The 17,099-nt window shown below is 37.0% G+C and overlaps 1 protein-coding gene across 3 annotated transcripts in view; it reads left to right on the top strand.

Annotated features, from left to right (window-relative positions):
* LOC131246018 (reticulon-like protein B8) overlaps positions 1–16,261 on the top strand; it is a 62,407-nt gene extending 46,146 nt beyond the window's left edge. The window contains exons 7-8 of one of the 3 annotated variants that reach the window (XR_009171123.1): positions 13,475–13,647; positions 15,967–16,261. Coding sequence is in view for 2 of the 3 variants with exons in the window: in XM_058245918.1 (XP_058101901.1) it covers positions 8,912–8,983 (72 nt within the window). In the remaining variant the exon portion in view is untranslated. Of the gene's footprint in view, positions 1–8,911; positions 8,999–13,474; positions 13,810–15,966 lie in introns of those variants that run through there. The other 2 variants (XM_058245913.1, XM_058245918.1) reach the window with 2 other exon arrangements.
* Positions 16,262–17,099: the final 838 nt, after the last annotated feature.

Below are 17,099 nucleotides of genomic sequence, written 5' to 3'. Positions count from 1 at the left end.
CATGTTTCTAACTAATGTCAGGCTAGCAACCTCCAAAAATTTAGACTACCTATGGAATGAGAGAAGAAAATAAGAATGCTAAAAATTGTGGGTGTATGTGTGTGTGTGGGCCTATGACTGGGCCCACAGGTACATACACCTGGGTCTTATATGTTATGGGCTTGTCCTTAATTTTTCAGCCTTTTACCTTTGTTTCATGTTTTCCTTATTTGACCCTTAGCATTGCTTTAGTTTTACATTCATATAAGATATAATATGTAATTTTACATTTTCTTCTATTATAATAAATAAGAGAGGGTTGGATATCCCAACTTTTATATGCTCTCTTTCTCTCAAATTTTCTCATTCTTCTTAATATGGTTTCAGAGCCTAAGTTCTCTTAAGGTTTCTTCTTCTTCTTCTTTGGGGGTTTCTTTTTATTCTACTTCTTCTTTTAGGGTTTCTTCTTCTTCTTCCTTTCTCTTTTCTTCTTTCCCCTTCACTTTTTTAGTCTTCTTTTTTCTGGATAGTCATGAGCAGTGTTGTCAAAATCCTACGATTTACGATTAACGATTTAAGATTTGACTCAAATCTTAATCAAAATGATTTGAATCCGAACTTTGAATACCTTTTTATATGAATCCTATGATTTTATGATTTGAATCTTACGATTTATGATTCAAATCATACTAGTTTTCTTCTACTTTAAGCTTCACATGGCTTTCAATTTATGTTTTTAAAGTGGTGGGGGCTTTAAGAATCATTTAGAAGAAAACTTTAAAAAAAAAAAAAAAAAGAATTGTTTAGAAAAGGTGAATTATCTTATTTTGTTCTTTATAAGAGATTTAGTGATATATATTCTCTTCAAAGTTAAATTATATACTTTTTTTATTTTTTATTTTTTTTATTTTTTTATTTTTTATAATGATTTCGTCTTAAGTGGTCGAAAGTCGAAACACCAAATTGATATATTGACTTATCTGGAATCTTTTTATGGATGGTTACAATCATGTTTACTTACGTGTATCATGTACTGATGGTTGGAAATCAAAATATTTTTTTTTGCCGGTCTACAAAATCAAATGCCGCTTTCTAATGTGATTCTACATTCAAGAAAGGTAACAAGAAAATAAATTATCAAAGGATCCTTTTAAGTTTTTTAAGGAAAATTTCTTGAAAGACAGAAAGAAGGAGAGATTAGAAGAATCATTTAAATGGTATTACTTGGTGTATATTGATTGTAAAAGGAATGATTTCTACGTTTTATTACTTATTTATTTATATTTTTCATATTTTTAAGAAAATCATAAAAAAATCTTCTGATTTACAATATAATTTGTGATTTGATATGATTCAACCGCTATCATGACTTGTGATACAATAATGATTTTGACAACATTGGTCATGAGGCCCTTTCCTAATTGGCTTGTTCTGGTTTGTAAGAGGAGGGTGTCTTGGTGTTGGAATTTTTGAGAATTTTAAATCATGGGTTGCTGGATTTGAAACCCCTGCTGATTTTTATATTTTCCAATTGAAGATGTTGCTTGAAATTCTTCTTCAATTCCTTTGTTTTAAAGGACTTGTTAATTTTTGCTAGACATTGTCTCTTTGACGTGGGTGAATCCCGACTGATTTTTATTTTATTTTATTTTATTTCTGTCCAGTTGTAGCCATTTTTACAAATTCTTCTTCTTCTTCTTCTTCTTCTACCTCTTTTTTGATGATTTTTTAAAGGACTTTTTGTGCTGAATGTTTAAGGGTATTGTTGGGCATTCAGGTTTGACAGATTTTTGAATTTGTTTCTTATCCAGATTTTCCACTTCCAATTTGCAATAGTATGAATTTGTTGGCTATTGCTGTCTTCAAAATTTTGGGCTTCTTTTTTGGTTTGTTTGTCCGACCATAAGGCCTTTCTTCACCTGTTTGGTTCTCCATTATTATTATTTTTTTAGATCATATATTGCATTTTTGTCAACTTCTAAAGCTGTTGATCCTATTACCTCTAAGATGGAAAAGGTTGATTGTTCATTATGAAAATCCTACTTTAGTCCAGTAATTACATTCAATGGTCAAAAGCCGTTGAGATGTTTATTGGAGGAAAATAAAATTTGGGGGTATATGAATGGCAATATCACAGAACCTCAATTATTTGATTCTTCATATGGAGATTAGAAATCAAATAACTTGCTTGTCATGTCTTGGCTTCTGAATTTGATGGAACCAAAAGTTAGAGAAATCATTTTTTTTGTTATCTACCGCTCGTAAGATCTTGCAGACTATTCATGAACTATATGCAGATTATAATAATATAGCTCAGATTTATAATATTTATCAAGAAGTTGGAAATCTAAGATGGGGAGCGATTAATGTCTAACTATTATGCCAAGATGTGGGGTCTATTGCAAGAATTATCCTGTCTAGATGATCTTCATTTTGTGTGTACCACAGACGTGGAAGCATATAAAAAGAGCATTGAGAAAAGAATTTTTGAGTCATTCGCAGGCCTTAATGCAAAGTTTGAACCAGTTCACGCCCAGATTCTTGGTTCACCCTCATTACCATCTCTTAATAGCGTTTATGCACTATATTGCATGATGGGAAGCGTCGCTTTGCTATGGGATCTACTGTGGTTGAAGAATCGACTCCAGTGATAGGTTTTGAAACTTTGATAATGTTACTACTGGTTGGGATAGAGCGTTAGGAAGAGGAGGGCATGGTCGTGGCTATGGTATTGGCCCTTGGTGTGGCATTGATCTATTGTGTACTTATTGTGTTAGACAATGACTTATTGTGGATTATTGTTGGGTTTTTTTTATTTATGGTAGATCTCAGGGCCAAGTTGCTAACTCTGTAGCTTCAAATGGTAGAGATTCTCCTACTACTACTAGGGACATGGTTCCTCACTCAGCTTCACCTATGGTTCCATCAGTTGGAGATGTCATTCATCTCTAAAAATTTGAGTATGATGCTTTGTTAAGAGATGCCATTCAAAATAAAACCTCATCCATTTCCTTGGCTCATACAGCAATACATCCACTGCTCTTCATACCCTTTGCGTCAAGATCTTTGGTCATTGATTTAGGGGCAATCGATCATAAATTTGGTACATATAGTTCTTTTTCTTCATTTACTCCCAATTCAAGTTTAGGTCATGTGAAATTGGTAGTTGGTATTCAATCTCCTATTGGGGGTAAAGGTACTATATCTGTTTCTCCATCATTTTCCTTATCATCAGTCTTGTTGGTGCCTAACATTACCTCTAATTTGTTATTAGTTAGTAAGGTAACCAAAGACTTGAATTGTATTGTGTGACCTTCTATCATAATCATTGTGTTTTGTAGGAGCTAAGAAAAAGAAGTTGCTTGGTGGTGGACGTGAGAAGGATGGTTTATAAATATATATTTTTTGAATGCTTTCATTGAGTGTCTTAGTGTCCAGAAGGAAGATCTTTATCTCTGGCATTATAGGTTTGGTCATCATTCGAGTCTATTATTGCATTCTTTATTACCGATGTCAATTGAGTCTAGTGATGTTAAAAATTTAAAGTGTGAGGCTTGTATTTTAGCTAAATACCATAAGTTTGTCTATCTGCATGTTGAAAAAGTTTAGGCGGAACTCTTTGGTTCATTAAGATTTTGGGGTCCAATTCATATTGTTTATAATGGATTTAAATACTTTGTTTGGTTTATTAATGATGCATCTCGTATGAAATGGATTTATTTGATGAAATCTAGAGATGAGGTTAGCTCTATTTTCAAAACATTTCATAGTTTGGTTAAAAATCAATTTAATGTGAGTATTGATACCCTTCGTACAAATAATGCAAAAGAAAACCTTTCCCATACTAAGATATCTTCAAGAGCATAACTCTTAGACCATATGTGTATATACCCCACAACAAAATGGCGTGCCTGAAAAGAAAAAAAAAGACATCTTTTGGAAGTCACTCAGGCTCTTCTTGTTGGAATGTCTGTTCCTAAATATTTTTTGTTAGATGCTGATCTTACAACTTACTATTTGATCAATCGTCTTCCCACTAAAATTCTTATTGGAAGGTCTCTTGTTTGGTATTTTTTGGCCTTTTATCCAATCTTTGACATTCCACTATGTGTCTTTGGGTGTGTATGTTATGTCTATAATATTGATCCTCTTAGAAACAAATTTTTAGATGGAGCTATCCAATGCATATTGTTGGGATATTCGTATTATCAAAAAGTGTCTTGATCCACTTATTAAACAATGCTCTCTGTACATGTTAAATTTGTGGAAGATGCTCCATACTTTTCTGATAGAGAGGGGGATACACTTCTATGGTTCTTCCTATTCCTGTTCTTGAGTTTGATCAGAGATAGTGTCCCTCTTTTGAGCCTAACAATGTTAGAAATAATGTTTCTATTGATTTTTCTAGCCGAACATGAAAGTTTATGAGCAAAGGAATGTTCGTAAACCCATTATTTCTCAGGAAACCATGAAGCATGCTTCTTCGGCTACATGTATTGATAGTGCTCCTTCTCGATTGCGTATTTATTATGATCCTTAGAAATACCTTAGATTTTCCTCATGTTGTCAGAAAAGCAAAAAGTTCGTGTACCGCTCATCCTATTCAGAGGTTTGTTTCCTATCATTTTGTCTCCTCAGCATTAGTATTTTGTTTTGGCTATTGAGTGTTCTTCCTCTACCATTCCTATAAATTTCGAGGCTCTTATTTTTCCTTTGTGGCATCGAGCTATGAAGGAAGAGATGGTAGCTCTTGAAAAGAATTATACCTGGGAGATGACTGAATTATCAGCTGGGAAGAACCCTGTAAGTTGTTGTTAGGTGTATGTTCTCGAGTACAATCCCGACGATAGTGTAGCTCGTCATGAAGCTTGTCTTGTAGTTAAAGGTTTACATAAACCTTTGGTGAGGAGGATTACACTCTGTGTAGGATATTATTTCTCTTGTTGCCAATTTAAATTGGTCCTTACATCTGTTGGATGTTAAGAATGCCTTTTTGAGTGGCGATTTGACCAATGGGATCTATATGTCATCTGAAGTAGGCAAAATATGGGTTGAAGTAACTCCTCAGCTTCGTTTGAAAGGTTTAGTGGGGTTCTAATTCATATTGGTTTCGCTCGTATCCATTTTGATCATTCCGTGTCTGACAAGCGGCATGCGAAGGACATTATTTTTGTGAGAGTGTATGTGGATATTATTATTGTTATAAGTGATGATGTCAAGCCATATTAGAAATGAAATCATATTTGAGCAAGGTGTTTGATATTAAAAATTTGGGATCATTAAAATATTTCATGGAATTGAAGTCTCGGTCCAAGAGGGGTATAGTTCTGTCTCAATGGAAATATATTCTGATTTGTTGTCTTCGACTGGGAATTTTAGTATCAAACTTATGGATTCTCCATTGGAAGTTAATAAGAAGCTTAGGATCGATGATAGGGAACTTCTTGATAATTTTTTTTCTAGATTATTTATTTATTTATTTATCCAGATATTTTCTTCTTCTTCTTATTATTTTTTTTAAAAATTTTATACACACACACACACACACACAAAAATTCTTGTTATGATGCTTAAGGAGTATTATAAGACTATTGATCTATTGATTTGTTGAAGATTTATGGGGTTTACTTTTTTTTTTTTTTTTTTTTATAATTTTAAAATTATTTATGTAGTTATTTTCTAAAATATTTAAATTGGTTTTTTTTTTTTTTTTGGTCTTTCTAATTCTTGTTATGATGCTTGAGGAGAATTAAAAGACTATGGATCTACTTATTTGTTGAAGATTTGAGGTTTATTTTATTTTATTTTATTTATTTATATATTTTTTATGCATGTATTCTTTGCAATTTTCAGGAAAAATAATTTAAACTAGTCTTTTTTCTTATTCTTGACGAGTATTGGAATATGGATCTACTGATTTGTTGAAGATTTAGATTTTTTTTTTTAATTTTTTTTTTAATTTATGCATGCATTTTCTAAAAATTTCAGCTATTTTTAAACTTGTTTTTTTCCCCGATTTTGGAATTAGGGTTTTTAGAAATTGAGAAAAATAAGAAATTGAATATCTAAGGTTTAGGACAAGGTTATGGATGGGGAATCAAGGGGTTTTGATGAGGGATGTAAGGGAAAATCAAAGGATTGAGTGGTTGTCCATATGGTTAGCCTAGGGGCTCGCACGTGTGGGTCATTGGCTAGGGTTTTTGGGTCCTTAATGGTTGATTTCGGTTGGGGTTGAAGTTGGATGATGAAAAGTTGAAAAAAAAAAGATGATTTAGATGGTCTTGGATAGGAAAGGAAGAATAGATATAAAGTTTTTAAGAAATACATATTTTGGATAGAAAGGAAGAGAGAAGGAAGATGATAGATGGAAGCCTCGCACCTCCGTTGAATGGGGAATGCAATCACACCACACCCAAGCTTCAAATCACATGAAGAAGAGAAAAACAAACTTTTTTTTTCTTCAAAATAATGGCATTAGGGCTTCACATACCCATCTTTCTCTTTAATAGTCTTAGAAAAGACCTTCTGCAAAAAGACGCTCTCAGGCAGGATTCTCAACATAAAGACATTTAATAAATTAAAAGTTGTTCCTAACTCCCTAATCTCAACACAAATATAAGGTATACAAAATATAACGAAGCATGTAAACATTCTAAACAACTAAACTATTTTGTGGGCCATGGGGGTCCATGATCAAGATGTTCGATGATGATCTAACAGTCCGATCATCGTGTCCACCCAATCCAACAGTTCGATGTGTCTATCAAGCTCCTATATGCAACCTACGTGCATCTTCCCAGTGTGGGGTCTTCAAAGATGCATGAACATGCACATGGGGTCTTCAACGTGGTTAGGAATGTGAATTGGGCCAAATGGGCCCCATGTAATGCTCATCTAGCCATAAGGAGACTAGATTATCCCTCCTCTGGTATGGGGCTCGGATATCCTCATCACTTACATTTGAGAAGATTGCACAAGGTCGAACTTTGGTCTATTTGGCCATGGGCCCACTGCTGATGAGTAATGTTCCTGGAGCCGGACTGACTTAATAATAATATGGACCCAACAATGAAACAAGTGATGTTGGAAAGTCAATCTATGTCATGATCGATCAAGCACTGATGTCGAACCTTTTTAGACGGAGCGAATAGGAAAACAGGCTTCAATGGTTAGACCCTGGTTTCTCATAACATGAAGGAGAATCTAATTAGCCATGCTTGAAAGAAAAAGGGGAAAGTGATGCCCCATTGTTATTTCTAATTTTATAAGAAAGCTAAATAATAGTTCACTTGTTTCAAGAACACATTTCAGGTGCTAAATAATCTGATATGCTACATATTTGTATTGTAATGATTGGCTTAATCGCTGCCGTGATACATTTGATTACCTCACCGCGCAACTTGAGCAAAGCATTAGTCCTAGATTTGAGAAGATTGCACAAGGTCTAACTTTGGTCTATTTGGCCATGGGCCCGCTGCCGAAGAGTAATGTTCCTTGAGTATGCAATATCCAGTGTTGAGTGCTAGTTGTATCAATCATTGATAAATATGCTAGATTGCATACGAGGGGGCAAAATAAACTGAATGATTCCAAACACTTAATCTTAATGAAAACTTTGGGGGAGGGCTGGTTTTCAATAGTAAATTGGAGTGACTGTTTTCGCTACTCAAGATAATCCTGGTTGGCCTCAAGGATGGAAACTCTCTCTGGTAGACAAACAAAGCAGAAAAGAACAAACTGAAGGTTGTTGTTGGCAACACGCAGGATGAACCACGCATGCCAGCAGACGGGCTATAAAGGTAATGTGGGTACTGTCTAGCGAGCTGAATGAAGATACGGGCCTGGTAAGGTAATCCTCTCTCCTCTCAGAATTCTCTAGTAATGTCCTGGGATCAACTGAATGCTCCTCTTTATATAGGTATTAGGGGAGAGGTCAAATCTAGCAATTCAGGATTGATTCCCCTCGACCAGTCAAAATTTGCCTGGTCTGCTGTCTTGGACGAATAAGAAGCTACCACATTAAAGCCAGGATCCTCTGAGATTCTTCGAGGCTAGCAATCAAATAAGTCACGATGATCCAAATCAAGCTAAGCATGGAATGGCCGTGTCAAGGAGGGTGATTGGCTGGATGACATCTCCAAAAGATCCTTTGAAATCCCATCTTCTAGATCCAGTGAACTGTACATTCTCAGTTGACTTGGAGTTGCTCAAAAGTGGTGGAATAGATTTTTTTTTAAAAAAAACACATGCAGATTGACGTTTAAGTAGTGGATATTGCACATGCTCATGGAAGTTGCTCATTATTAAAACAAAAATAAAAACAAAAATAAATAAAACAACAAGAAAAACTGAGAGGGAGAAAGGCCAGTTGAGCATGGAATGGATAATATCTTTCACCTCCTGTGCACACACATGTATCAGTTTATGAAAAATTGAAACCTCTACCAAGGCTAATTTTCCTTTTTCAGTAGCCTCAGCATACAATTCTTAAGTTACTCCCTCAGAAAATGAATTTGGCATTTTCACGGCTCGTCTGCTGCTAATTACTTGCCATCTGGAATTACTCCCTGTTGGAACTATTCTAATTTTCATCTTCTGCTTGTTATTCCTTATTGTTGACGACAATGTTACAAAATCTTCTGAGATTTAAGTGAAGTCAGTCAATTAATTGCAATTAAATAGATAACATCTATTGAATTAGTGAATAATTGTCAAACCAGCCATGATTCATGAATTAAATTGATTTACTACACTTCTTCCAACAGTCACTGAAATTTCCTTATTTTCCCAAAAGTTTTGCTATTTTTCCCTAACTGCACCTATCTGCCTCCCCGAATTATTCCCCATTTCAAACTCTGTAGCACGGATAATGGATCTATATTATCATTTATTCTCAAGTGTTAAACCATTAGTGACTGAGAACTCTGTTCAGGTTGTGGTGAGCTTGTGGGTAGCTGCAATTATTGGGAGCTGGTGCAATTTTCTCAGTCTTGTACATAGGTGAGAAACCTACCTCACCTTGCCTTTTAAAATTTTGCTGTAGTTTGTACATTTTGGTTGAGAGATTGCATGCAGATATGAGGATTCATGAATTGATGTATTATTTTTGGCAACAGCAACGTGAACTTGAAACGATAAAGATTTCCTTTAGTAGTTCGCTAGATTTAAAGAGTTTTGATCATTTTCAGATGCCAGGGTTGTTTGCTGAAATCAATGGTTACAGTTTTGTTCCCCTTCATTAGCTAGCATGAGTGCAGCTTGATGATAAGTAGAGGTGTTTTGGTCTCCTAGATGAAAACTAATGAGGCTGTGGTTGTTAGTACAATTCATATATAACACAGAGTAACAGTAATAAATAATAATAATCCCATCAATCACTCATTACTGAGTGGCAAAGGTCAGTCAATTTGTTCTAGTCTTCTTAATGGGAGAAGCATGGCTTGTGCTTCTTTTTTGCATCATCTGGGTAGAGTTCTGGTAAGATCAAGGTTCTTGGATTTGTTTTGTAGAATCAAGGTTATTTCTTCATAGCAAAAGAACTGGTGTATATAGCTGGGATGGTAAATAGTATCCAAAAATTCATTGATGGATACATATATCCATTTTTCTTGAAAACTCGGCCCTTAAAATCTGCAGCGCAATCTACCTAAAAACTCCCCGCTCTATCTTAGACCAGTGTTAAGCACATATATATATTAGTGATAAAGCATTCCTATATCTGAACACGTGTCATGCATGTACAAGATCTGGACCATTCTCCTGTTGGGACCTGCCATTGATGGGCATACCCCAAATGTCACAGCCATTAAAAAAAATAAATGGAAGTCTCAATGCATGATTCTAGGTGCTGATTTGAGGAATTTTCCCTTCTAAGTGTTGACTGTTGGTAAAACTTTTTTTTTTTTTTTTTAACAGACCATTCATTTGTGATCATCGTAGATCATCCAATGTGTGTCTATGATCATCTGACCGGCATGAAATTTTTGGGTGCAGCCATCCACTCTAGGGACTATGAGGTTGAAAGAGTTACCACTGGATGATTTCTCCACATTACAAACTAAATTGAGACAGCCAAGTGCTGATAGCTTTAAAATTCCATAATAAACTTTTTTCTTCCTACCAACTAAACCGAGTATGGAAAGCTGTGTTTTAAAAAACCATACCGGACCAGCTGGTCTCAACCAGTGTTCGAAATATCGGTATCGCGCTATGTATCGCACCCTTGGGATACAGATACGTATCGGTTATCGCACTGGATATATCGTTTGTATCGCATAATGTATCGCACTTTTTGGGAAACATGGGGAAACATTGAGAAAATGGTTGAATTTTTCAATGAAACTTCATGGATTGTTAAAAAGGACCTTAATACACACTTTTAAATCATAACATCTCAAAAAAAAAGGTGCACATAATAAATTTTGTTTGTATAAGATCCTAAGTTATGTGATGTTTAATTGAACTAATGCAACTATATTTAAATTGAATGCATGACATTTATAAATGTATGGAAGACATGTATGAAAACACAACCAATTTATTGAAAAACAAAAGAAATAAAAATGGATAAATATACATATAAATGATAGGGACGTTGTGGCCTATACCGTTTCATGCGCTAGAAACTTAGATAGGGCCCACCGTGATGTTTGTGAGAAATCCATCCTACCCATTTGTTTTGTGAGCTCATTTTAGGACATGGTACCAAAAATGAGCCGATCAAATACTCAAGTGTGCTAAAAATGTGAAGATTGAACGTAAACAATTGAAATATTCGTGGGGCCACAGAAGTTTTAAATCAGGTAATATTTGTCTTCTCAGTTCATCTCAGTAGGAATGACATTATAAACGGTATGGATGGCATTTAAACATCACCGTCGACCTAGGGATGTTTTAACGGTAGGAATTTCCCTACCCACCTTTTCCTTTAGTGCGGCCCACTCGAGTCCTGGAACTTGCTCACTTTTGGTCCCAAGTCCTAAAATGAGCTCACAAAAAGGATGGACGGGGTAGATTTCTTACAAACATTATGGTGGGCCCACCTAGGTTTCCAATGCGAATTTCCTGCCAAAGGCTTTCCAGGAAATCCGCATAAGTGGATCGGCTTGTGTACCACACATCACCTTGGTGTGTTGATGTCAACAAGTTTTGTGGGTCCCATCATGAGGTATATTTTATATCCAAACTGGCTGTCCATTTGGCAAGCTAGTCGTAACACTTGAGCTGAAAAATAAGTCAGATCCAATTATCAAGTGGACCACACTGCAAAATGTAGTGGAGGATTGAACGTCTACCATTGAAACCATTTTGGGGTCACAAAAGATTTGGATCAATATGATATTTTTTTTTTCCTCTTCATCCAGGTATGTGTGACCTCATGAACAGATTGAATGGAAAATAAATGTTATGGTGGGTCCTACAAACATTTTAATGGTGAGAATCATTGTTCCCACAGCTATTTGTGGTGTGGTCCTCTTAAGCTTTGGATATGACTTATTTTTAGGGTCATGATCTAAAATGATCTCGCCAAATAGATGAACGGAGTGGATATAATAATACATCATTATGTGACCATGTAACTTTGATCTCATTTGAACCATTTGTATAACTCGGAGCGTCAGCGCTCGTCTTCTTACAACACAACCTGTGTGGTACATCAGCCCGTCTCGTGGGGTCCACCTTGCTGTATATATATTTTATCCAGGCCGTCCATTTATTTTTTCATATAATTTAAGAATATTATTCCAAAAATTAAGCAGATATAAATTTTGGGTGGGCTACACCAGAAAAATTAAGCAGATGCATATCATTTAATGGTAAGTGTTTATTAATCACTGTTTGATGTGGTGCGGTCCACCTGATATTTTAGTGTGTTTGATTTTTTGGATAACATCATAAAATGGGCTATAAAAACGAATGAACAGAGTGGATCTACAACATCTCATCGACGTGGTCCCTGTATCAAGCGTAACACCCAATAAGTTAGTTTCTCATGTAGCACCAATCCACCGAGTGCATTTACGGGTGCGTTTTATTTTATGCACTTAGTAAAAACCGTGGGACCCACTGTGATTTATATATTTTATCGACTCCTTCAATCCATTTTAATAGATAGTTTTTGGGCTCGATCCCAAAATTGAAGCACATTTAAAGCTCAAATGGACCGCACCATGGGTAACAGTGTCAATTGAATATATACCATTGAAAATTTCCTGAGGGCCACTGAAGTTTGGGATCAAGCTTATATTTATGTTTTCCCTTCATCCTTATTTCTGTGATCTAATGAACAAGTTGGATGACAAATAAACATCACTGTGGGGCCTGGAAAGCTTTCAACGGTTGAAATCATTATTCCCACTGTTTCATATGGTGTGGTCCACTTCAGCTTGGATATGCTTAAAATTTGGGATCAACCGCTTAAATGATCTGTAAAAACAGTTGGACGGCGTGGATAAACCACATACATTAACAGTGGGCCCCACGGAGTTTCATCAGTACATCAAAGCGTACGAGTAACTCAGTACGCAATCGGATTTCTAAAGGGATTTCAGCGGAGGAAGCCGCATTTCGAAAGAGGGAAGAGGGTTCCGGAGATTCCGAACCCTAAAAATCTCAAATCTTGTCTTCAATACGCGCGATTTCTCGTCGAAATCTCGGTTGCAGAAATCCCTTTGCCGAAATCTTCGTTTTGATGCGAAGTCTCCGTTGGATTCAAAGAAAAAATAAAGAGGGAAATCGTAATTACCGCCGTTGATGGAGTGGCCCATCAAATTCAACCTCCGATCATGCAATCTGAGTCTACAGGTACTAAAATCCTCCCTCCAACTTTTCCTCTGTTTTTTTTTAAAATATTTTTTTTATGATTTTTTGGTAATTACGAACCCCACAGATCCAACGATGAGTGATGGTATCGATGATATCCACGATATCGATCATAATGGGGCGATATCCTACAATATATCGCACGATAAAATCATTTTTTCTCTTTTTTGGAACTTCCGAGTGGTTTCGTGCGGGTTTCGTCTCGCTGGACAGCGATAACGATAATATCGGCCGATATATCGGCCGATAGTATCGATATTGCGTACACTGGTCTCAACATCTTGGACCAGAACTGGGCAGAATGACGGGTGGGTCACTTGGTGGCCTGTCCTGGGAAAGCAACTGTTCATACTGTCCAGTTCAACAGATAGAAAGTCATTAATTCAGACAAGTCAATTGATCAACGGCTTCCTTATAGATTCATGGTTATTCAAGTAGTGGTCGAACATATTCACCTCCTACTTAAGTACCATCCTCTGTGTTTAGTTAACTGGATGGAACGGGTCTTGATCAGCTGCACCATTTGGGACCGAACTGTGGACAGAAATTGATCTTGGTATGGTCCAGGTTCTAAAACCCATTAAACTTAGAAGGGTGATAGAAGTAATCTCTTGACAAGGCTTCCCAACCTGGAAAATTATTAATGTCGAAAGAACCCTGTGGTTTGTTTCAGGCTGTGGGGGCCCATACTCTGCCGGTGCTATACGAGAGGTATGAAGACCAAGTTGACAACTGTGTATAATGCACTCGGACAGTTCCAGAGCCAGTACCAGAAGCTGGACAGAGGTGTACTCAGCAAAATCCCCAAGGGAAATCTCAGGAGGAAGAAATCCGAATAAAATCCTGGTAACATTTCTCGTTTTTCCTTTCAAGCCATTGAGAACCGAAACTGGTAGTCTCCAATGATGTGAAAATTGTTGAAAATCTTAAATCGACTGTGATTCTCGAATTGTAATTGTAATTGACTAAATGCATGAAAAAAGAAATAAAAGTTAATGCATTTAATTATGCTTGCTGGAATAAGTATATCAATTATAGGATCTTGGATCCCAGGCTTTGCATGGTATACTCAGGTCTTCAGTGCTGATTAGCAGGGGCCACGTTTCGATATCCTGACCATTTTTATGTTGCACCTCACCATCAATGGATCATGTGCCAAAAATCACTGGGACTGGAACATCCTAGCCACCAATCTTGGAACTCCTTTTCATTTGATCATGGAATTTTTGTTGTATCTCTGTGTCCATATATAGGCCAAGAATCAGAAGGCTATGATCATTCCTATCCAGGAGCTTTTTCGGTGCATGGTCCATCATGGTGGTAAGCAACTAGTGTGAATTACCGAACCATGGGCCCATGTTTGGTCGAGGATTGCATAATTCCTTAGAAAAAGATGGTGGTCAGCATGGATGAATAAAATCTGTATAGATCATTGATTCTGATTGTCGATTGGATGGGCCTGTGTAAGAAAACCATCTTTAATGATCTTTGACTACAAAATTGTCACTAGGAGATCTTTATGGTGAATCCAACCAACCAATTGTTGGGATTCGTCGACATTGAATGACACTTTTCCCCAATTTGTGTCTGGTTTTCATCCAATAGTTCTCTACTTAGTTAAATAAAGAGAATGGACCAAGCATTTGCAACACTTGAGTGGTACAACCTTTGAAGGTCTAGGGGGAAAAAAACCTAATGTTAGTTATCTTCTGAAAAACGAAAAAAGAAAAAAACAAGTTCCAATATTTAGGTGGGTCATCTGGCCCACCATTAATAACCTATATGGGCTGGCCCTATCCCAACCCGACACCGACTCATTAATTTTAGTGAGCTTAATTATTTTCTTGCCCCAGCCCAACCTGCTTTGCATTTACCTTAGTAGAATCCACATGAGATGCAGTTTGGGTGAATTGACCTACTGGTCGACCTGACCAATTTCCACCTACCAAATGCTGTGTTGGAGCAGAGACTTCATACCGTCGAGCTAGGGGCTCGCACTTCCTATAATTCCTTTTTTATGTTTAACTAGTAGAACTCTTATTCTATAAAAGAATTGTAAGGTCCTGACTATCAGCAAATGTGCAGTTTGCTGAACTGCAGTATTTCCACTGTTGTGTAGGCTTTTTATCACTGATCCGAACACCAGATCTTGTGTGACCTGCGGTGGTTATGTGATGCCCTGGTTCTTCTGGATTGAAAATGTGAACACTTTGATATGGTTGCTTGCAGATGGATGGTTATGAGGGAAATACAGCAATGGTCTACATATATAACTGAGAAAAACGTCATGCTGAAGGTAGATTTAAAAATAAAAGTAAAGATTGAATGGTCAGAATCTTCACATCTGGGAGCAGATCTCCCAAAAAAAAAAAGGGAAAAAAAAAATGAAAGAGAAAAAAAGAGGCACATTAGATGAATGGTAACCATGGGAACCACATGTGACTAATCATGTGTGTGGCAAAATGCAGGCAAATGATACATTTGCTGATGAACAGGAATCTGGTTCCTTCCTACGAAGGCAGTTTTCCGTAGCAAGTGGGCTGGTGAGCTGCAGAAATGCAAAGTGCATGGGCTTCTCACTCCCTACTAACCCAAAGTATTAGGCTTTGAGCAGGATGATGATTGAGTGTCCTGGTAGTAGTGTATACACATTGAATTTTGTTTATTGGTGTGCAACCATCGGATTGTGATCTGATGGTGATACGAGAGCAGACCAACATGATGAATCGCCCCATTTTTTAGGTGGTCGAGATCCATCTATTTTAGACACGGTACCTGTAGATATCAGGACCAAATGGTGGACACCATTGTAACTGGGTGTATCCCAAAGTCACATTGATCTGGTGATTGCAACCATTGAATTTTGCATTTTCAATTTGGCCACATCTGTGATGTATGGCCCTTAGATGCATGATCACTATGTTCTTCTTCTTTATCTTGTTTAAGTGAATGTCTGGTAGCTTAAGGTTCATATTGTTAAGGTCAGATTAGGTGGTTCACCATTTGGGCATGGACACCAACTGACAATGACCACATTCTTCATTCTCTCCATATAAAACCACTCCCAATATTGTTATTCCATGCATCTTTCCCCTCTGCCTTAGCCATGGAATCCAGAATCTCCTACTGGCTTCTGCTGTTCATTGGTCTCTCATTTCTCTACAGTGATTTGTGTGTGGCTATCCGCCCTCATATGGACATAGACAAACCAAAGGTAGCAGAAAAAATGCTGCTGTGGCCGCCTCTAACAGCCCTCCTCCCGCCATTGCCACCCATCCCTCAGATCCCTTGGATGCCGATTGTTCCACCCCACCCTGAAATTCTATCCATTCCGTTGGTTTCCAACATGTGGGTCCCGCTCTTGACTGCATCTGCTCCTGAGCCGTGAATGTAATGTGGCATGGCATGTTCTACAAATGCTAGTGTTTCCTTGCAGCTTTGTTCTTCTCCTCCTTGTTCCGGTTATTTTTGCAGATGGTACTGAAAGAAGCTCATCACTTGATTTTCTATGATTTCAAAATGGGAGATTGGCTTTTGATATGTTTGAACTGAAGTGATGTTTTTAAAAACTGAAGCAGAAGTCAATCTTGCCCTGTTTCCAAATGATGTCATCATAATTCTATCCCAATTCATAAGTAATATTTAGGGATTTTAATGAAATGCAATGTGGTTTTTTTTTTCTTTTTAATGGCTTAATTGGATAGAATTACTCGAACGGATTTCTTTAGACGTCACAAATAGGGGTGCACATCGAACCGGTAGAACCATGGAACCGGACCGGAACTGACTAAACGGTCCAGTTCTAAAGTGCACTGGTTCTGGTTCTAGTTCCAAAAATTAAAGAACCGTTTAGTTCGGTTCGGTTCCGGTTTGGGGGTATGTAGACCGATCCGAACCATGAATCTGAATTGTGGAACCGAACCGTGGAACCGAACTTGGAACCGTGAGTTTACAATATATATTAGTTGTATATTTGACTCATGATTTATGGTTTACAATGCACCCTTTGATTGTTTTCATAAATGTATTTTTTCACGCCATATGCAATATCTAAACCATTCATCAAATGGATCACAACATGAATGAACATTGGCTAAATTATCAAATAGAACATGCAATTGGGCTGGATTATAAAAAGCCAAGAACCATGGAACTGATCTGGAACCAAACCGGTTTTCACAGTCCGTTTCCGGTTCAGTTCTAGGGTGCTAACGGTCTGGTTCCAGTTCCGAAAATCCTATAATCGTAAGGAACGGTTCGGCCAGAACTAGACCAACCCGATCTGTGTGCACCCCTAA

Source organism: Magnolia sinica, chromosome 1 (assembly GCF_029962835.1).
Source record: "Magnolia sinica isolate HGM2019 chromosome 1, MsV1, whole genome shotgun sequence".
Taxonomy (NCBI): Eukaryota; Viridiplantae; Streptophyta; class Magnoliopsida; order Magnoliales; family Magnoliaceae; genus Magnolia; species Magnolia sinica.
This window is presented reverse-complemented; position numbering and strand designations above follow the sequence as displayed.